Consider the following 22,976-nt stretch of genomic DNA (forward strand, 5'->3'; position numbering starts at 1 on the left):
CTTTAAAAGATCACTCGAGGGGGATAAACATAGTTTTTATTTAAATAATTTAAACACTGACGGTTCATTTAAATACATGTTTAGTTTAGCGGTTGTAGCGGTTTATTTTTTCTGCTCAGTTTATAGCAGCTTCCCACGGTGCGTGATATAAAGTGGACGAACGCGGACCAATCCGCATCGACGAATCGTGGGGAAAGTATCGTTCGTGGTAGTGCAGACACGTCGTCGTCGTTGTCCGAGGCTATGCGCGGTGCGTGGCTGTCTGTGGTCAGCGGCCGTGTGTGACAATCCGCAGAGTCACGCACCGTGGGAAGCCAGTTTAATATTACTCCTATTAACTAATTTGGGGAAAGTTGCTGATATAAATACGTAGTCAGTAAAATAAATGAAACTCGATTGTGTATTTTTTTACGTTTTTATAACAAGTATTAGTTCCAATAAAATTTTACAAGTTCTTTTTGTACAAGTAGGGGAGAAATCTCCGTATATTCAAACTTAAAGGCATGTCAGATATCGTGGCATATACTGTGGATAGTGCTTTAGAAGGTTTAGGGTTTCTTCACTAGCGAACGGGAGTGTCTCCCAACAAAATAACAAATCTGTCCATCCGTGCATCCAGCATCGACACGCGACCGTTGATTCTGAAGCGCTAAAGTGGAACAGGTACACTTTTTTACTTAGGTACCTACTTATCTTCTAGATTGTATAAAATACTACAAATAAATGAACGCTTCTTTCTTCTAGGATAAATAAGTGGTGTTTAATCAGGTTCTTCTAAGAGCAGAAATTGTTCAAAGTTGCATCTAATGCCACTGTACAAGGATATCTAAATGTAACAGAACGATGTCGCATCTACCTGCCTAGTTGCGATAACATAATTCATAGGTCATGAGACACTCATAATATGTTTACAAATAATATTAAATACTAAGCACCTACATCCTGCAAGAAACGATTGTACTATGATGATATAGCTATTATAATTTATATGGTTTTAAAGATATCTACGTAGATTTTTATTGAATCAATTAGGTATACTAATAATAACTAACAATTCTATAAAATAAACTTAAATCTCAATTAAAACTAAAAATATATTCAAATAAACCTAAAATAAATTAAATGAAGTAAATCTAAAACCTCATTGAGATCAAGACCGCAGCGAGGCATTGTGCCCAGCATTACCCCTTCGGATGGCCAAACCACCTAATTCTTTAATTCCAAGCTCTAGGTCCACTCTCGGGGGCCCCAGCTCTCGGGCCCCCGGTTGACTCGAAAAATAGTAATTTGTTCAACAAGATAGCAAAGTTCATTTTTCTTGCGAGTGCCTAGTTTGAACCCCGATCGTTGAGTTATATTCGTTTTAGGTAATTAAATATCACTTGCTTTAACGGCAAAGCTAAACATCATGAGTAAACCTGCATGCCTGAGAGTTCTCCATAATGCTCTCAAAAGGTGTGTGAAGTCTGTCAATCCGCACTTGGCCAGCGTGGTAGACTGTAGCCAAACCTTTGTCACTGTGAGACCAGTGGCTCGATTGCGGTAGAATGGCAGCTACAATGTCACGATCGCAATCACCTCTGATTGGTTGGCGCTCGCTCACTATTGCCTACAATATACAGTTGCACCAAGAATATCATAAATTCAGCCAATAATAACAATTGCGATTGTAATAATGATTGATGCAGGTTTTCCGGCATCGACCTACCGTGCTCTGTAGTGAGCTGGCGATGGGAGGATCCGCATGACGATGTATGCGAGAAAATATCGGGAATAAACAAAGATTTATTTAACAAAAAAAAATACTTCGATAGAATAACGAATTTCTAAGTTATCTGAGTCTCGCTAAAATTGTCGTTAACTGTTAGTTCTTTGCAACCGTCGATATTTAAATAAGCATTTTTATTATTATTTATTTTATCTTAGTAGGTACGGTCAACCATACCATATTTATTTGGTAAGTACCTACCTACTTATTATTTCTAAACATTATAAAATCTGCAGTTAAAAATAATCGTAACCTGCGTTTCTCTGTGCGTTGCAATAATTTAATGTGCGCTATCACATTAATATTATAAGAGCGAAAGTTTGTATGTGTGCGTGTGTGTGTGTATGTTTGTTACTCCTTCACGCAAAAACCACTGGTCGGATTTGGCTGAAATTCGGAATGGAGCTAGATAGTATCCTGGATTAGCACATAGGCTACTTTTTATCCCGGAAAATCAAAGAGTTCCCACGGGATTTCGAAAAACCTAAATCCACGCGGACGAAGTCGCGGGCATCAGCTAGTAAACATATAAACCTTTCTCATGAAATGTAAGAAATGTTACGAGGGACAGATATAGGTATATCGTTCTATAGCATACACGAGCCCATGTTCTGAGAGATTACTCGGATAAAGCCAGGTTATTTTATACCTTTTTAGGTAACTTGCCCCAATATAGGTAAGTATTTAAATACCAAATTATTTATTAAAGGTGCTTATAATTTGTGCCTGAACAATGTGCCTAGGACATTTACACTTTAATAATATGTACCTTAAATAAATATACCAACTCCCGAAAGCTGGCGGTTATTTATTACAATACGTACGATTTTTTTCGTTTGCCTTAAAACAATAACATCGTTAACTTAATACCACAAAAACTATAAACATTTATTTAGAATATAACAGTTATGCAACACAACAAGCTTTACATAGTCACATGGAGTCGCGGCGATGCTTGTCTAGTCACACATAATTAGGCCGAGCTACCTCCTTCAATTACGATAGGCTACGGAACCTTTTAGTCTTAATATTGAATTGAGCAGTTAGCAGACGTACGGAAGGACAGATTAACTACAACCCTGTAGTAACTACTGAACCCTAATTAATAAATAATGAAACTTTTATTCATCTTCTAGAGCGTATAAGTTTAAAAGCTTTACGTTCTTAAAAGTCTTCACAAATTGTATAACTTATCATAGTCTATGCTTTCTTTCAATTTAAAAGATGAATGTCCATTTTATTATCTCTTATCACTATAAATTAAATATCATAAATGTAAAACCAAAATAACTAGTCATGAAACAATGAACATTTTGTGAGTGGTGTTTTCTAAAAAATATTTGTTTTTGCTCTAAATAATAAATCACCTACAATAATAATCAATTCCCGCAACTGCAACTAAACGGTTGTCCAATGATAAGAATAATTTATATGTATAATAATATTTGTTATAAGTATTATATTATAATAATTATAATAATATTTCGGTCATTTTAGATATGACTTGAATTTATCATTAGGTAGGTAGGTACATATATAACAATATTAATAATAGTGAGTAAAAGGAGAATAAAAACATTCGTAAAATAATATAATTATGTATAAAAATCAACAATAAAATACAGTCACATCATGTATGTACATCGTATTTTGTATACTTCAGTGACAATTCATCATTGTCGTAAGCATAATAATGTACTCTCATCGTACCCATTTTAGATTATTCTAATGTTATACCTATATAATTTTATATGACAAGTGACCCGCACACAGGTGGTAACAGGTGGTTGTAGGAATAACTCGTTCAAGCTAAGTTTGCACCTCGCTGGAATGCGGCGCCTCTCCCACTTCCCCGCTCATCTCTCCGCGGTGGTCTTGTCGCGTCGGTACGGTTCGCATATTTCGTACCTAAGCGGCAGTGTGACGTAATCGACGCGAGGTGCAAACTTAGCTTGAGCGAGTAATATCGCCGTCGATGTCCAAAACAACATGTGTAAATACGAGCTCGTGATCTCATCTCCTGCGAATTTACTATTATCATTTACATTATTGAATTAACCTCATAGTCGCATAGATACTTATCGCTTAACTTAATATATAGGTAGGTATCTGAAGTTAGAACTTGTAGTGTAGTTTTCCAAAGACTTCCAATTGAGCCCTATTGAAACTTTCTTCAAATCTTCAATTTTGTTCGATAATCGTTATATTTAAGTAAAATTTTATGAAGACCTAATTAAAATGGGTACAAGAAACCGATGGCACTTAATACGGTACCTATGTATGCATTACATAAATTACGTCATAAAATGACTAAAGAACTATGTTAATTTACGCCGTGACTTACAGACTACTTCGTTTTATTAACCTAATCACATCAATTTAGAACATTTGTTGTGTGGTAGTGATAGAGGCGCGGCCCGCGGCTTGACGCTTGAGTCCATGAAACAAGAAGTTGGCGGCGGCCTTGATGGGCGCGACTAGCGGCGCACGCGCAGCGGGCTCCCATTGTCAGACGTTGCCGCTGCCCGGGAAGCGCGGCGGCGGCAGCGGCGGCGGCGGCCGGCCCGCCTCGCCCGCGCCCGACGACTGCTCCGACACTGTCGCACCAAACAAACAAAACATACCACTTGACAGCGGCCCGACCTCCCCAATACGAGCCGGACGTTTTAACCACTAGGCTATCACCGCTTTTTACTACTTTTTTCTATATTCTCATAATGTATTGGATGGTGCCCGCGACTTCGTCAGCGTGGACTTAAGTTTTAAGGACAAAATATTTAGTTTTAGTTTTCGGAAACCCCCGGGAAGCTAGCTGGATCCCTTATACCGAATTTTGTCAAAAATGGTTAAACGGATGGATCGCCAAAAGATAGCTTATCATAAGGCTTTACAGACGGACGGATGAACAGACAACTGCAAATTCACCCTACAACTCGGAGACCTCACTTGATTCGACCAATAATTCAAAATAAAATGCTGACTCGACAGAAAGAAGCATAAAAACAAATATTTAATAGTTTGTAACTGGTGATTTCTCTTTGTATCCAAGTTATAGTTTTTATCGGTCGTGGTTCCTACCTAAGATTTTTGCGGTGGTGTTGGATAGGTACCAAGGTAGGTGTACCCAGTAAATTGTAGGTATATAACGACTTGTGTGAAGTAAGGAGCGAATGTAGTCGAAGGTGCTAAAAGTGATGGAACACCATTAAAAAACTTTTTGTGATTAGTGATTATAGGCATACCGTTTGATTGAAATTGTCCTTGAATCAGCTGCGTGGTATGGGATGGTGACATTTGACGTATAAGGTGACGCATTCCGATGCGTTCTTCAGCAAGAAAGCGATTATATTTTGATATTATCAAAAGTTTTGATAATATACGCTCAAACCTAAGTATTATATCGATTATATCTAGAAGATCTAGGTTTATTGATTTATAGAACATTGAAAAAAATATTAATTTTAAAGTTAAGAGCCTCGAAAGATTCAGCGACTTTGTGAATAAATAGATAAGATTAGAAGTATGAAAATACTTAAACAATTTAACTTGAGACTTATCCATTAGTTGAAATAACTTTACATTGCAGACATACTTAGCTTTTATACATATATAATATAAAAATATATAGGATTTCAGGGGGAAACAAGCGTGCTTTAACAAGCCTTTTGAATATTGCAATGGATTGCGCACGTCTAATATGCAGTGGTAAGGAGTAGTTCCATAATCTCACAGCTTTTAAATGATTTAGAATAGAAAGAAGTATAATGGGACGGTATATATGTACTAAATATAAGATTGTCATCGGAGCGAAGAGAGCTAGAGTGAATGACTAAGAAACTCAATTCACTCTTTAAAATAAGGAGGATGATAATTTATGCTAGGTATATAGCGCAGGCTCCAAAGGGTTACTCATTTTTAGTGATTTGTAGGTATACTTAAGACCTTTGGCTATATAAAAAGACCGGACGCATAGTGCGTTGCCATTCCGACCCTCCGCTATTCTAACTCCATGTGTCCATAGCTTTGATTGAAAACGGACTTTCTGCATTGGGTAATGTGCTTTTGACAAGGCAGCTATGTCCAGATGTGGAAAAAGTTTTCGCTTAGGTACTTAACTAATATGCCAACAATGATGAACTTTGATATATTATGTACATTGATAAGGCCAAAATTGTTATAAAAATATTTGAACAATATTATTTCGATTTTATTATACCTACTTTCCGGCCAATATTATTTACTTATTACCATCTCTTTCTTGGTACACGACAGTAAGTAGACCTGTCCACTTTTTTCAAGTTCACTATCAAGTTTTTTCATTGTTCCTATTAACAGGGCTCTCTCCGTCACTCGCTCCATACAAACGTAGTTCCAATTTCATTTGAATATTAAGCAACCAAAGTCCATGGAATTTTGCAGACATATTCAAGAAACTAATATCTATGTTTGTGGTTTTCCAGATTTCTGTTAAAGTATTCGGTTTCAAAGTTACGCGGTCTTAAAAATTTACATACAAATCTTTGAGCCCCTGTAATTTTAAAACTACTTATTTTTAGAAAAATCTAAAACACCACAGACACAGATACTAGTTTCTAGAATATGTTTGCAAAATTTCATGGACTTTGGTTGCTTAATATTGAAATGAAATTGGAACTACGATTGTATGAAGCGAGTGACGGAGAGAGCCCTGTTAAGTTGCTCTCGTCCTCCCGCACCGTGCAGCTGTTAGTGGAACCGTGTCAACAACCAGTAGGTATGCCTATACAGTAGGTTGGTAAGTCAATGGATAGGTACAATGACGATACAACGATTAAGTACATTAAGGCCAAAAAGCAACAGGGTATTTGACTGTACTATAATTCCAAAAGCACAAACTTTTAAATATTTAAAAAATAAGTTCATAGACAGGAATTAAGTGTAGGCTAATTCTTTACAATTAGTTATATTTAAACATTTGCAAATTACATCACATAAACAGATGATAATAATTCTGTTCGATCAGTCACATAAAAGCAGCAAAAAATCACTTGCCAATGCATAGGTACCTACTTAGTAGGTCGTAAAGGAGTAGTAACAGAAACCAGTTGGAACTTTTTGGAAACTGAGTTTAACGACTATTGCTTCCATACATATTGTAGATAAAATCAGCTGGTAAGGGATATTCTTGGTTATATAAGCGGTAGTGCTGAATTGGCAATGGGTAGGCGTATAGTTCAAAAAACTAATAGATGTTGGGGTCCTAAGGTGCCGGGATGGTGACCTCGGACCGGAAAGCGAAATGCTGGAAGGCCCCCCACTAGTTCGCAGGGAGCCGCTGACTGAGGCGCGTAAGTCCGTGGCGTGTGGAAGTTCCATCGAGATACCTAGGATGTCCAGCAATGGACCTCTATCGGTTGATGATTATGATGAAGGGATATTCCCATGCAAATTACAATATTAGCGTAGGAAAGCTTTACTGAAATGAATTTTTTTTTTTTAAAGAATATTAGCCATGGTAAATGACTAATATTCCCCTTTCCTCTCCAACTAAGCATCAGGCTTGTGCTAGGAGTAGGTACGACAATAGTGCAACGGGCGGGGTCTGAACCGTCGACCTTTCGGTTTTTCAGTCCACTCCTTTACCGGTTGAGCTATTGAGGCTCAATTATTCAAATAGTCTGGCATTTGATTGAATGAAATCATAAGTTTAGTCAAACACCCTACTTCGGTATGAGGCTTACGTGAGTCGTGTTTCTCGTCAACGGGCGCCGGCGGCGGCGGCGGCGGTAGCTGCTGCTCCAGCGCGTTCACGCAATTCATCATGCTGCCGTAGAGCCGGCTGTCGCGGAAACTGTCCCTGGACACATACCCACCGATCATCACGCGCAGTGGCGCAACACACATAGCGAGGTTGTACTCGCATTTGTAGTGAGAGTCCCCACTTAACTACGCCAAACGTTACACATGGGGACAACTAACCACTGTGCAAAGCTTCTCGACTGCATCTGGAGGCCTTTAATGTTTTACCAGTCCTTTATTATTATTAGTATTTTATTACAATTCATCTACATAATAATATTAGCATAACTTAAAATTATGATTACACATGTTGCGGTACTGTATAAAAGTTTATTTGAATAAAAACCTAATCGAAAGTTTATTTCGGACAGCAACTCATGTATTAACTCGTATGCACGTTATAGGCATAGTTTGATAATTACACATCAATTTCTAATATTTACTCGTAGGTAGATATCTAATTAGGTATATCGTGATCGTAAAGTCAATAAATGAATTATTTTAAATATTCATACACTTCTTGATGTTTTGCCTAACTACCTTTTTTGTTTTCACTACTTCAGCACGCACATGACTGCAATCATGTTAATACTAGGAGATGATGCAGTCTAAGATGGAGCGCGCTTGCTTTGAATTTGCCTATTCTCTCTTCTTTTGAAAGTTAATTGAAGTTTTTAGGCATGAACAACAAATATAGAATTACGATTGATACCAAGAGAGAAATTAGGTATCAAAATTCAAAATAAGAATCGATTCGTACCTAGTAGTGCATTGCGTGCTTGAGATGCATGGCAATAATGAAGTTATAATGTGAGATGTGCTTAATACTTTGAGTGGCACACATGTTCATTTACATGTGATATTGTATGGAAGGCGACAAAATGTGCATATTAAATAGGAGATAATTTAAAATAAGTGTAAAATATCGTTAAAAATCTTCATAATCTTACCTCCCATTCGAGTTGCGGAACAGTGCCAAAATCTCTTCAAAGGTCTTGTTTTTGGTTTCAGGAACTTTTTTATACGTAAATATCCAAAAAATTGCAAGGAATACGCTAAAAGGCAGGAATGTATAGTTTTCCAATAGAGCCTGCAAATAAAACATTTTTTTACATTTACAAATTTAATAATGTATTAAATTTAAACAGATACTGTTAACTATAACAATGGAATCACTATAATATACTCGTATTATAGGTAAATTAAAGTGAGCCGCAATGAGCCACTCGCCACGTCACAGATTTTCATAGGTCATTCAATGGAAACAGAGATTATCTATAATAACTTGAGAACATTTTGCGGAAATAAACTACCGGTATGATGAATTATTGTGAATTAAATTGAAAAAAAAATTGTCCTATCTCAGATCTTCCGTGGCTTGCGTTGTCTAAGTAAATAGTTAAACATACACGAAAACAATGTACTCAGGTATAGTTCCTGTCTCGTACATAGTCGGGACCGGTCGCTATGGTCGGTGGAATGGGAAATAAAGGTAAATCACCTTCATACTAGGAAAGCCGATTCCGACCACGAAGTTGGCCAGCCAATTGACCAGCACAGCGATGGCCATGGCGCTCGGGCGCGGGCCCTGCGAGAACAGCTCGGCGGTGATCAGCCAGGGGATGGAGCCGGGGCCCACCGCGAAGAACACCACGAAGCTCAGCGTTGACACCACCGACAGGTAGCTCATCCAGTCAATCATTTCCTGCACGTAGCCGAAAAACTCCTATCAGGGGATAGCGGTGATGTTCTTTCCCGTGACCGACCGGCTTCGAAATAAATTACAAACATAAATGCCATCACACACTTGTCGGTTTGCGTACGTCTGTCAATCATTATTTATTTTTATGCCGTGAACCAATAAGAGCAATGGTTATTGTTATAATGCACTCATAGCTTTTGTCTACATAGTGCTGTAATAGCAGAGTGAAGTAACTTCCTCGTATATCTTGGCTGTACTGCATATGCTTTAGTGATAATATGTGCTTCCTGCTTTTGAGCAGTGTTATGTGGAAATTGTCGTTTTATATAACGCGTGCGCAAGAGCTCCTCGTGAATCTATCGCGTTCGAATGACTTGTCTCGTGTAGTGAATAAAAATCGTGTAGGGTGCTATGTGAGTGATGTTCCTAACATTTATATTTGAGAATTTATTTCTTTTGATTTTATACGCTTTCCTACTAAGAGTCCGGGTTCGGAGACAGGAAAGGCGTAAGTTGGGGGGGGGGGGGGGCATCAAGCTCTAAGCTAAAGCAAATAAAATGTGATTTTGTGAGTGGAATGATAAGATGAGAAAACATTACTTGTACCTACTTCTGCATTGATTTTAAAGGGTGACGTATCGCTTTATTTAAATAAATTTTATGTAAAATAATCTATAATAACATAAAAATATTACTTTTCTATTACAATCAAATTAATCGAAAAAAGGGAAAAAGCATTTCAAATTCGGATTACGCAACATAATTAATAAGCGCTAATGAATTAAACAAGAATTCGTGAACGCTTAGGAAAGAGCTTATGATAAAGCGTGCTAAAGCAAAAATATGTGCAATTCCTTAAACTTACTTAGTACATATTGGCTTCGTGAGTCAAATTAAATATAACTCAACTCAGAAAACCATATTATGTATGGCGAGCACTTTCTTACGGGCTTTCTGGACACGCTAATTCAGCAATAATAATAATTAATTAATTAATTGTTAAAATTGTAACAAATGTTTTTATTTTGAAAATATCTCGAAGATTACAAGAAAGCGCTAACCATAGTAGACATTGTTATTCAAGTTATTTTTTACTAAGAGATGCATAAAAGTAATTATAATAATTTATCAAGTAGATAACTCAAAAAGTTGGTAGATACAGTAAGATCTTATTATAGCTTAATTATGCATTATATTAAAAATTAAATTACTTAATTTAAATTTTGCGAATTTACTATAAACCCAGACGGTTGAACATTCCCAATAAATAATATTATCTGCTTATGTTTATTGTATTTTTTCAATTGCAAGTGACAATTTTAGTAAACTTCATTGTATCATGATATGTACCTATTATTTAATAAATAAAAAATAATAGAGTTCGTGATATCCAGTTAGAAATGAAAATTAATATTCAATTTGTCTATTTAAATCTAATAACAGAATTATCCACATCCAACTGACAGAGAACAAACTGAATCGCGTTAGTTAAAATTTAGTTTTAGTAAAGGATAAACTTACCAAAGTTAATGTAGGTAGGTCTGATCTATCAACTATTCTTTACCCTGTATAGGTATGAATCTTTCCGCCCGCCCAAATACTATTGATGTTTAACTCCTTTTGACTATTTATGTTCCTATCAAATGATAAAATTAATAAGACACACCTTTATGAGAAAAGAGATCGTGATGAAAATCGAGAAGATAAACATTCCGCCGAGGCCGTAAAGATGTAGAGTGCGACGTCCGGTGCGATCCATGAGAGGCAGCGACACCAGAGTCATGCCCACCATGATGGCGCCGATTCCCATAGTGGCAAACTTCGCCGACTCGTCCGTCAAACCCGATGACGTAAAAAGCGATGTAGAATAGTAGAAAACCTAAAATACAAACGGCTTGTTACAACATTTTCAGTTGATTTGTAGCTGCTATAAGATATAATGTTACAGGTAATTGCGAGTATTTATTCGTCCAAGGTAATTGCCTAAATGGTTAGCACAAACCAAGCATCACACTATAGCCACAAGCCTCACCGACGGATAATAATTAAACTTGGTGGTAGTAATATTTATGATTCAGTTAAGTTTTTAGATTTATGAGTAGTCAAGTTAAAGCTTGGGAATGAGTTGCCAATCAGCTTTGATAGTTCTAATAAGTTTATGTGATTTTGTAAAGTGGTGATAATAAAAAAAAGAATACCCGGCTGAGTTTGTTGTGGGCTCTTCTCAGACTTGGGCGCGTTTGGAACGCTCGTAGCTTTAATTTTAAGTTACGTAATTAATTATCACCACTATACCGTACAAATGTAACAATTTCGACCATTAAAAGGAGTACAATTGTACCTACTTTGAATGATTTTGACTTTTGACTTTGTTTATATTCTCGGTAGCTCCATAAGAACTTACTGCATTGATTCCGCTTAGTTGCTGGGACAGTTGCATGACGACACCGATAAGCAGCGGAGCTCGCAGCGTCGGTGAGCAAAGCAGTTCCCACATGGATATTGAGGCCTCGGCTTGTTGCGCGCGTTCTTCTGCTCGCATCTCCTCTATATCTTCCTCGACCTTGTTGAAATAATTAATCATTAACAGTGGTCGATGGACGTTGCAGTTCAAGGTGTTGCATGGCGATCCGGCACTGTAAAACAGAGTAAACTACTAACGAAAGTACCACCAATGAAATTGCACGCTTTTTGTCATCCAACTTGACATCGAAAATTATAAATGCGTTGACTAAAACAGCTATAGCTAAATTTGCTAATTTAGGTAAATAGTATGTTCGGCCAGGGCTGCCGCCCCTTTCTAAATCTAGTGCCAAGTTTTAGACACGTAGGTTTTATATAAGTACTCTTTGCGACCAGGGAAAATTTCAAAATTGTGTTTCAATAAGAAATGGAATAGGTAAGTTTAGTAAATACTTGATTGCTGGCTCGTAACCTCCGGAGGGCTCGTCTTGCTTCCTCCTCCCACTGGCGCGTTATTAGCAAGTAGCGTGGCGATTCGGGGCATGCTGGTAACAGTAGTAGCTGTAAGATTGCGGGGCAAATTGCCAAACCTAGAAGAGAATGAAAAAGTTTTACTGGGGAGGTAAAAGTCTTCTTCTATCTAGGCTATCTCGATCTAAATATTCGTACTCCCCTAAGGTAAAAGGGTTTCAAGAACAACAATACTGAAGAAAAATATAAATCTCAAACTTGTGTGATAAAAATATGGTTCAGTCATAAAATCAACAGATATATAACAGAAAAATGTTATCCCAATGCCAACGTAAATTCCTGAACATTGTGAGTCCAAGTGTAAATTAAAAATATATGAAAACTCCCGACAAGTAACTAGAAAAGAGCTGATAACTTCAAACGGCTAAACCGATTTTCTTGGATTATAGTTAAGAACACTCTCGATCAAGCCACCTTTCAAACAAAAATAACATGATTAAAATCGGTTCATTACTTTAGGAGCTACGATGCCACAGACAGATACACACGTCAAACTTATAACGCCCCTCTTTTTGGGTCGGGGGTTAAAACATACCAAGCAAAATGGGCCATCCTTCATCAGTGCCAAAGATTTGTTCGATGCCTAGGACTTGCGAAAGCAGCAATCCAACGGTGACGGCGAGTTGGTTGACAGTGCCCAGTCCGCCGCGCAAGTTCAGTGGTGCTATCTCCGATATGTACATTGGTACAAGCGAAGTATTAAGACCTACGTATTAATTAATATTGTTAGTATTCATAGATATATTATTTGCATCTTAATAAATCCCAAATAGCCTCGATAGCTCAACGGTTGAGGATCGGATTGAATTCCGAAAGGTCGGCGGTTTAAACCCCACCCGTTGCATTATTGCCGTACCCACTCCTGGCACAAGCTTTACGCTTAATTGGAGGGGAAAGGGAAGTATTAGTCATGATTAGCATGGCCAATATTCTTTAAAAAAAAATACACGCTTTTAAATTTTTTGTCTATCTTAGTTTGTCCAGGCTATTCTTGACTGAACTGAAACCTTAAATATAATACGTTACCGCAGTTGACGCCTATAATGAATCTGCCGAAGAAGAGCATTTCGTAACAATGTGATATCTTGGTAAAGCCCATAAGACTCGCGCCGCTGATGCCGAGAATGTTGTTGAGCAAAAGACCTCCCTTCCTGATAACAATTAAAAATTTGCTAGAACCCACAAAACATCACAAGTGCATAAAAGGAGAGCGCCCTGCAATCCTATTTATTCCGAATCTCAGTGACTATGTAATTTTGTTGTATATTACGAGAAGGGCCCAAATAATTACTTAGTAATTTTGAAGTGTAGGTGAAAGCACCATCATAAATATTATAAAATAATTAATAAACAATCTCCTAATTTGTTCTGAAACTTCAGTCCGAGATAACAGCATCGATTCTCAGTGACAGTACCTACCGATAGGGATGGTATTGTATGGTACGCGCAGGTTGAGATGGCAATCGGGGTGAGGATGCCCCCCCGCCTCATACCCTATTGCCATCTCGGCATAATTATTTGTTGAAAACTTTTGAAATTAGTACAATCAAAACAGTCATTGAGATACGCAATAGACATGAAGAATGTGCGAGTTTTATATTTTGTACATGCGCCCTTAAGGCTCTTATCAATTATTGTAACTATACTTAAAATATATTTTTTCTAGATTTTAAAGTTTTCAAGATAAAACTTAGGTTAGCCTTAAATATTTAATTACTGTACAAATCATGTCCGCCTGGAATGTTGTTAGGAATACTGGCTGCATTTCTGCGCTGGACAGCCAAGCTAATCTTTTGCGCAAAAAATGCACCTTGTTATAAACAAATAGGAGCCAATATCATGTGTATCATACGACCGTTGCCGAACAGTGACGAAGATTTCTATGCGCATTATTAATTTGGTTGTACTGTACGCCCTGACGCCAACAGTACCTAGAAATTTTACCTACCTGCCAAATCGATTCGCGATCATTCCTCCAGAGAAACCGCCCAGCATGCCTCCAATCGCAAAGATGCTGACTGCTATAGAGTATAGCTTGTTTACGGTATCTTCGTGAATGTCCTTCCCGTAGCGGTCTTTGTATACGTCTTTCATGAAGTTTTCGATGTTCTGCATGTACAAATTATATTTTATAAAACTTTTTAGGTGCTACTATAAAACAGTGTTTTAAATTAGAACATTTTAAAATCTGTTGCTGTCACTTTTTTTAACCCCCGACCCAAAAAGAGTGGTGTTATAAGTTTGACGTGTGTATCTGTGTGTCTGTGTATCTGTCTGTGGCACCGTAGCACCTAAACTAATGAACCGATTTTAATTTAGTTTTTTTTGTTTGAAAGGTGGCTTGATCGAGAGTGTTCTTAGCTATAATCCAAGAAAATCGGTTCAGCCGTTTGAAAGTTATCAGCTCTTTTCTAGTTACTGTAACTTTCACTTGTCGGGGGTGTTATAAATTTTTAATTTACACTTGTTACAACATAAAAGAAAAGGTGACTGCAACGGTTTTAAATGCTATCTAACGTAAAACACTGTTTTGTAGTAACACCATGTTTAAGTGTATGTAAACCAATGAAATCTAATATCCATAAAGAAATAGATATGCTATGTATGCGTCTAAAGATTCACCCCGTTCATGTATTAGGTATTAATTGGTAAAAATATCATCGTCATCATTAGTCAAAATAACATCGTGTGAATATATGCATTCAGAAAATGCACAAATTGAGGCTACTTATAAAAATATCCTTCACTTTTCAAATAAATTGCACTACTTATAAAGCGCAAAACTTGAATAGTATGCCTGATAAAACCTAATTTTCTTTTCTTTCATTTTAAACTACCAAGGGATTGTAAGGCACGCATAATGGTGAATGCACCATAAACCAGTAACTAATTATAAATTCTTTGGGTTTTCTCTGAATATAATTAAATTAATTTTGATCACATTTTATTATAGCTACTCAGATTACTCAAGGATCATTCCATAACGATTGTTCTAAAGCTCTATAGTAGTTACACTAATATTATTATATGTACAAGTTTCAGTACAGCTACGACGGCGTAGCAAGTGCTACGCCGTCGTAGCTGTAATGAATCTGTAAGCAACGTAAGCAACATTTCGTTATCGTTATTTTTTTTTCGTTTTTGTCGCCTTTTTAAAATCTAATTTATTATAAGCCAGGTTCACACCAATAAATAAATGGGCAGTGCGTTGAACCCATTATCATTATTGCTGAAACCCGTTTGTGAGTTGCTAAAGAGTACAGTTTTCACAATAGTATACGATGCACAGATTTCTATCTATAATATATATGTATGTAAGAAAATTTACTTCAGTCAAAGTGAATGGCATTTACTTTAAAGTTAAAACATAAATAAAATGTGTAAAAAAATGAGTTCTCACGAGGCATTTTAACTTTATATGTCAAATATTATGTTGAAAGTACGATTTTAGTCCTTATTAACCCCGACCCAAAAAGCGGGGTGTTATAAGTTTGTCGTTTATCTATCTGTGTATCTATCTGTGGCACCGTAGCTACTGAACTAATGAACCAATTTTAATTTAGCTTTTTTTGTTTCAAAGGTGGCTGGCTTGATCGAGAGTGTTCTTAGCTATAATCCAAGAAATTCGGTTTAGCCATTTGAAAGTTATCAGCTCTTTTCTAGTTACTGTAACCTTCACTTGTCGGGGGTGTTATAAATTTTTAATTTACACTTTTTTTAAAGGTGAACCTAACTAAGGTGAACCGTACTTTCGACATGACAGTAATTGACCCATAGAGTTAAAATGGCGCGTGAGATGTCATTTTGTATGGACTCCTGTCTACATTAACAAAAATTTTTGTGTGCCCATACATATAAGTTAAAGTTTCCCCGGAATGCGACGCCAAACGCAGTTTTTTGGCATTTCCATAAAGCCTAAAGATTATACAAAAGTTGTTTTTTTAGCTTAAACGTGATATAATGCAACTAGAATTATTGTCATTATATACTTTATTTGTATCACCACAAGAAGAAAAATAAAAGAGGCCTATTTGCTTATTAGCGATTTCTATCCGGCAACCGTAAGAAATAAGAAAAATATAAGGAAAAAACTGCAGATGGTGTTTAATTATGATGTACATACATTCGAATAACTAATTCATACTACGTTAACACATAACATACTAATACATGTCAAATAATATATGTAATAGAGATTTTATAGAAATAAACCAATATACCCACTATAACCATAAACCATAAAGAGAAAACTTCCTAAAGTAAAATATAATTGTCGGCTCCAAAATGATAACGTGATAGTTGTAAGAAAATTGTAAAATACCGTCCAATAATTAAATACTGCCAAAAAATACTGTCAAAAAATTATGAAGCTCACTCTGCCAGGAGCGTTGATGACACCAGTGTTGTAGCCAAACTGCAACATTCCAAGCACCGCGGCCAAGATGGCGTATGACAAGAAGAATGTAAGGCCCTGAAATCAAAATAAGTCTAAGGAAGTGACCACAATTTCTGGTATATTACAAAATTACAAGCTTAATCTAATCTAGGACTTAATTAGCCTGACTAATATGCTGCCAGCCAGCTAACTGCCAGCCCTCTGGGCACCTGTGGGCTCCGTGAGACGGGATGACAGGTCCTTAAAAAATATTTAGCATCTTCGCCCTACGAAAACGTGGTTTGTACCCCAAAAAGCATAAATATGAAATTATTGTCTGAATTGCCGTATTAGCACTTTTTTGTTTTGCCGTTGGATTACTCTGAAATTCCACATTTATGTCATTTTGTATTTTCCCGAAAGAATCTTTGAGTTCCATGCTCCTGCGTACCTAGTGTGTAAAAAAGTTCCATACAAAAATGTACCCCAAGCGAATAAAGAAATAATAATAATTTTGGAGTTGAGATTGTTTTTGTTCGGTGGCTATTCTTCTTTTTACCGGTCACTAAAGGTTTTGACCGTTCTCAAAGTTCCGCACCCGATGGGTCTGCCCGTCTGTCTGTCAGTGAGCTGTAACTCGTGATACGTAGTATTAGGAGAGTTGATATTTCACAGAGAGTATCGCTATCCATTATCGTTATCACAACGGATAAAAAACTAAGGTGGTGAATTTCAAAATGGCCGCCATGCAAAATAAATTTAAAAGTGTATAGTGTTGTATCTTGTAGAATGGTACGGAGCACTTCGTGTGTGAGTTCGACCCGCACTTAACCGATTTTATTAGTTTTGAGCCTCTAAACCGATTTTGAGCGTTTTGAGGACCGTTAGGGTACTCGAGTAAGATTTCCACATTCATAACATTTCTTTTTTTCCTAGAAAGAAAAGTTCTATGGGCACACATAGTGGAAAAAGCTCCATATAAAAATGTTCTGGATGGGTCTCTTGAAAGTAAAGGCAATATTTGTGTCGAGAATTTTTTTTTGTTGGCATATTCAATAACCAAGGTTATGAATATTTTTTGCCTCGGGATCATAACTTTACCCTACCCTTAGGATATCCTACTTCATTTTTCATGTCTAGCTCTCTCTATATTTTTTCGACTTACAAGTTTTGACTTTTACACACACGAAAAGTTTGGTCAAAAATTCCTACTTATATACAACATTGTTCGAGGACAGATTTAGTCACTTAGTAGCACAGCACGAAAAATACTAATAAGCTAGGCTGATTCGTAGTCCTGAGTGATTTTAGTTACTATTTTAGAGATTTCATAGGAAACATGAAATTCATAGGGAATCACTGTAGACTTGCCAAATGCAGAATTGAGAAAAGGCTGCCAAGGCACTTTGAGAGAGCTTACCTGCTCAAGCAACCTAAGCTTTCGCCTCTGCGAGTGTTCTTCAAGCCTGTCCACGTATTCCCGCAGTTCTTCGATCTCTTCTTTCACCTGCTGCACCGTATCCAGCTCCTGCTTGATGGCAACCATGTCTCGTTTCACCTGCGTACGTACAAACCTATCTTTGTTAAATTACTCCATCTGTTTTCTTAAACAAGGATCGGTAGATAATTTAGACACGAGTATTTCGATAGGTATTATTTTAAAACTAGCACGGATGCGTAGGTCTATTCCGTCTCACCAGGTGACTAGCTACGTGATTTAGTTGTTTTATATATTTACAGTGTTCGCCCCGAACTAAGAACTCGTGGTATCTAATGGTTCCCATAAGATAGTTTTAACTTGTTGTTAGTATATATTGCCAAAGATTAATAATTATTATTATTGATTTTAAATTATAGATATGAGCATAATTTTTTTGACTTGGACTTGATGCAGCTCTATGCAATCTTGAGGTCGCGGCACAGCCATTACACAGTGCGGCATGAGGCATTTGTCCTCATGAATATCTTATAGATAAGTATAGTAACTACAGCAAAAACTGCGATTTTCAGTGTCGCATCCGGATAAAGTCGAGCTCATGGACCCTATATTAGTCACGACGCACTGAACGTGTTAATAAGATCTGGTTTAACTATTGTATTATACAGAATTTCATTTGTTTATTATTTTTGGAGCACGTATCAAGCAAAAATTTATTGAAACGAAACTTTAGCTATTTGAAAGTTAGTCAGATTTCAAAAAACTGCTCTGTATTCCATCAAATTAATATCGGTCCACGAAACCCTAGCTTGACGCTTTCACAAAAGCGAAGCCAAGCGCAAAGATAGCTCATAGATATGATTACTGCGATTTGTGAAACTTGCCAAGACTAATGCTTATGCTAAAATTTTAATGATTAATTGATGTTTTTTCGGTCAATACTGACCTCGGAGACCTCACTTTGGCATGACTCGACGCTCTTGGTCAGTTCTTGTAGCTGAGAGCGGATCTCGCAGAGCGCGACCGTCGTCTCTAGTTGTCGGTCGCCCCGCTGCAGGTCGTCCAGCTTGGCGGAAAGATTCATGCTCATCACGCCCACCTGTCTCTGAAGGCTGCCGATAAAATAACATCATCTCGTAAGTATATTACGAACTTTTCTCAATAAATAATTTCTAGCGTCACTCAAACTGCAGCAAATCCTTAGATTTATCCCCATTAACCAGTCTTACAGGTAAAAATCCAAGCTGTTTTGCAATAATCGTTAGCACATTTACAAACATATTTATAGGTAAAATATTGGTTTTATATCACAGATACGGTAAAGTCCGAATAGCAACTAAAATAAATCTGAATTCGGTGATTATGAGCTGGATTACTTTAAGAGAAAGACTGAATTTTTTAAAATGGGCTACGCAAGAAGTCTCACACATCGCCTCCCCTTCATTCAGCGTTAATTAATTATTATTCAATCTCCAGTAAAAGTCGAAAATAAACGATTATTATCAAAAGAGCAGTTCGAATTTTTATTTTTACGACTTTTAAATCCATCGGCACACCATCTCGATATATACAACCGATATTAGGTATGAGACGTATAAAAGATGTCTTGTCATGAGTTTTATGGCATCAAAATTGTCTCTAATTTTATATACAACATAGAAGGCAGGTACTCTCAAAGAGGCAGTGCACGTATATATCACCACGGCCTTGCATGTGCCAAAGTGCCGGTCGTTTCTCCCGTCACGCTTCCCTGAACGGAGTCATACGTAGGTCTCTTGCCACGGCTAAAGTGCCTGCAGTATAAGAGCCAAATTGTTTGGTACGTAGCGATGGCAAGAGACCAGCCGGCATGACTCTTGTCCCGTGGAAACAAGGAAGGTCGCTTGTATGGGATGCCACGTGTGTTAATACACTGGCGCTGTCTCACATACAAGTGACCTCTGTGGCGGCTGGAGAGGCAGCCACTAAGGCGGAAAGGGCCAAGAAGCGCAAGTATGAAGATGTAGAAAATAATTTCATATTTGTGCCTTTTGGGGTGAAGACCATGGGTTCGCGGGGCGAGAACGCCAGACCTTAAGGACCTGTCATCCCGTCTTATGAAGTTCACGGGTGACCGGAGGTCTAGCAGTTACCTTGGTCGGCATATTAGTCTGGCCATTCAACGAGGTAACGCAGCCAGCGTTCTGGGCACCCCGCCTCTTTAAAGTAGTTTGGAGGCATTTAGATGACACTTTTATTTTGTAATTTTTATAGTATTTGTGAATGTTGTGATTGGAATTGAAATTTTTTAGTAAAAATCTGTGTTAAAACCATAGATATGTGTTAAAACCGAATAATGAATTAGAAATTCAATTTAACTATTTTTCAGGGGACTCCCTGTACATGAAAAAAGAGTCGGAAAATTTCTTACACTTGCATGAGGTATCATTGTCTATATATAACTCATTGAGTAGAGTTCAAATATATTTTTTACCCTTTGTTATCTTAAAAAATAAACAAATAGTTATAGTTCTAAAAGTACCTACTCAAGAGTATTCATAGCTTTAATATATTTGTTCCCTAGCATATGTATAAATAAGTAATCATAATATATTTATAAGTATAGTCTTTTTTATTCCGTGGCGTTCTGACGTTTCCTAATGTTACCAGAGATAAAACAATTTACAAAAAATGATAACAAATTCATACAAAGCTTAAAATAGGCTATGGATTCTGAGGATTAGTTTATAAAAGCGTAAGTTTGTTTTAAATTGTTTATTTAATACATACACTTTATTAAAAATCAATACGGAAACAATTAGTGTGGGAGAAATAAATCAACAGGCCAGACGGCAGACCAAGGTAGGTGTGGACGCAAACTAGATATAAAATAATAATATTTATTATTTTATCGTAAGGTAATTTGGGGTAAAAATCGAACTTCAGCTGGTAGCCCTGTTTTTCATATAAGTTTATAGTGACAACTTTCAGAATTCTACCGAATTATAATTCAAACTATAGGAACTTTTTATTCCAATCTGTCCGCCTAAGAAAGCAGCCGGGGGACAGACCGGAAATAATTAGTTCTATCTGTCCCCTCGTCAGTAGTAGAGGGACAGATCGAACTACTTATTCCTATCTTGTCCCCTAAGGAGGAAAGAGCAGGAGGACAGACTGGAAGAATTCGTAATTATAAACATACTTAGTATTATTATAAGTATAGATTTGTATTTTCAAAAAAATAATAAGTCAATCTACATAAGATCTACATCGACCTCTATGATGCCTCTATGCCTATTTGACTAAAATATGTTTTAATTCAAATAGGCTTTATATTTTTTTACATCGTTCTTTGTCTAGTTTGTCCTTCTTAGTGGTCCGAACCCAAAGGGTAAAAACGGAGCCCTATAAATTCACTCTGCTGTCTGTCTGTCTGTCTGTCCGCCTGTCCGTCTGTCTGTCCGCCTGTCGGAGGTCTCTAGCTCGTAGACGAAATGAGTTACAGACCTGAAATTTTAGTCTCTCTATACGACATTCCTGAGGATCATGACCCCTTTCCATTAATCCTATAAAGGTAGGAGTTCTCTTGGGATAATAATGCGGTGGGTTCCCAGATCCTTCCACATACAACTCGACTAAGAGAACCAAATTTCGACTCTCAGATTAATTAACAATTAATAATGATATTCCTCTACTATAATATTCCTCTCCCCCTAAGAGCAAATAAAGCTTGTGCTGGGACTAGGTACGACAATAATCTATTGAGTAGATGCGATTTCATCCTTTTTCCCTTGATTTCTAAAAATCTTTCGGTATTCAGATATCACATCGAGATATTTCTCATGGATCGAAATGTGCAATAGTAAATTACATATTTGACGCCTAAGAAATATTACAATAACTCATATTTATTGAATAATATTGTTTTTCGGAATAAAAAAAAACGATCTTAAATATTATATTGATAACTCGGCAAGTCTACTAGACTACAGGCCCATGTTTAAAAATGGGTGGGTCATATGAACCACCAGGTGACGTATACAGGACGATATAAGAGCATAAAATAATAAGTTTCAGCACTATGCCGTCACTTGTAAGCTGTCCAACAGAGTGCTGGTGAGAATTGAAAAGTGCAGGTAGAGTGAGTACATTTTGGTCATATATTTTTGTACGGCATTTTTACCATCGATAGATCCATGAAAAATAATAAGAAAGCGCGCAGTGCCGTAAAAAAATGGTGCGCCACAAAGTCAGTAAATGTTTTGATTTTCTGACAATTTCCGGGGTAAATTTGGTCATTTAATTCTGTACGGCACTAGTTTCATACTGTTTCAATACAGCCTCTAATCCATTATTCCGCAACGCCGTACAAAAATCATGCGACAAGGGGAAAAAATTGAAGGTAGCAACCCCCTCTCTTTCCGTGGTCCGGGGGGTGATTTGAAACAACATAAAATTAATTTATTTTGAAAGTGTTTTATGCATAGATAATATTTTTTTACATGCCGTACATTTTCGTTGGTCCAAAGGTTTGTAGGGGATGTGGATATTATATACACACCCGTTCACTTCAGTTAGACGGCATAGTGATTTTATCATATTATCAATTGTTCTCTTCAAAAATATGTTAATGCCGTACAGTATCAGATGGCCATAAAGTACTACCCTTAAAATGGTAGCGTCATTTTCATCAGCCTAAAAGATATGGTCTGCATTAAAATGTACGGCATAATTTTTCCTAATTTATTTATCTTAATACTATTTAAAACAAGGGAAAAGCGTAGAAAATTGCTATATTTTATTAATCTATGAATATTTAAACTTTTGCAATAATTTGAAAAATTTCAGTTTTTGTATTTATCTATAATTTTTTTTAGAACAGTTTCTTTTGAACGGCAATACTATATAACAATAGTATTTTACACTATCATGTTAAAAAAAA

The 22,976-nt window shown here is 36.8% G+C and overlaps 1 protein-coding gene and 1 long non-coding RNA gene across 5 annotated transcripts in view; one reads left to right on the plus strand and one right to left on the minus strand.

Moving 5' to 3' along the window:
* Window positions 1–385: 385 nt before the first annotated feature.
* Window positions 386–21,535, plus strand: LOC123880210. Its single transcript, XR_006799184.1, has 3 exons — window positions 386–663; window positions 8,975–8,985; window positions 21,524–21,535. It is a non-coding gene; the product is annotated as an uncharacterized LOC123880210 (long non-coding RNA).
* Window positions 3,343–22,976, minus strand: part of LOC123880167 (glucose transporter type 1) — a 37,792-nt gene continuing 18,158 nt past the window's right edge. For 3 of the 4 annotated variants that reach the window (XM_045928134.1, XM_045928135.1, XM_045928137.1), the window contains 13 exons: window positions 19,002–19,167; window positions 18,038–18,175; window positions 16,618–16,713; window positions 14,191–14,351; window positions 13,269–13,393; window positions 12,778–12,948; window positions 12,165–12,301; window positions 11,653–11,811; window positions 10,915–11,127; window positions 9,048–9,272; window positions 8,497–8,636; window positions 7,482–7,604; window positions 4,838–5,075 (listed from right to left, as the gene is read on the minus strand). In XM_045928134.1, the coding sequence (XP_045784090.1) occupies window positions 4,847–5,075; window positions 7,482–7,604; window positions 8,497–8,636; window positions 9,048–9,272; window positions 10,915–11,127; window positions 11,653–11,811; window positions 12,165–12,301; window positions 12,778–12,948; window positions 13,269–13,393; window positions 14,191–14,351; window positions 16,618–16,713; window positions 18,038–18,175; window positions 19,002–19,167 (2,083 nt within the window). In that variant the 3' untranslated portion in view covers window positions 4,838–4,846. Of the gene's footprint in view, window positions 4,366–4,837; window positions 5,076–7,481; window positions 7,605–8,496; window positions 8,637–9,047; window positions 9,273–10,914; window positions 11,128–11,652; window positions 11,812–12,164; window positions 12,302–12,777; window positions 12,949–13,268; window positions 13,394–14,190; window positions 14,352–16,617; window positions 16,714–18,037; window positions 18,176–19,001; window positions 19,168–22,976 lie in introns of those variants that run through there. The other variant, XM_045928136.1, reaches the window with a different exon arrangement.

The sequence above is a fragment of the Maniola jurtina genome, chromosome Z, assembly GCF_905333055.1.
Source record: "Maniola jurtina chromosome Z, ilManJurt1.1, whole genome shotgun sequence".
Classification (NCBI taxonomy): Eukaryota; Metazoa; Arthropoda; class Insecta; order Lepidoptera; family Nymphalidae; genus Maniola; species Maniola jurtina.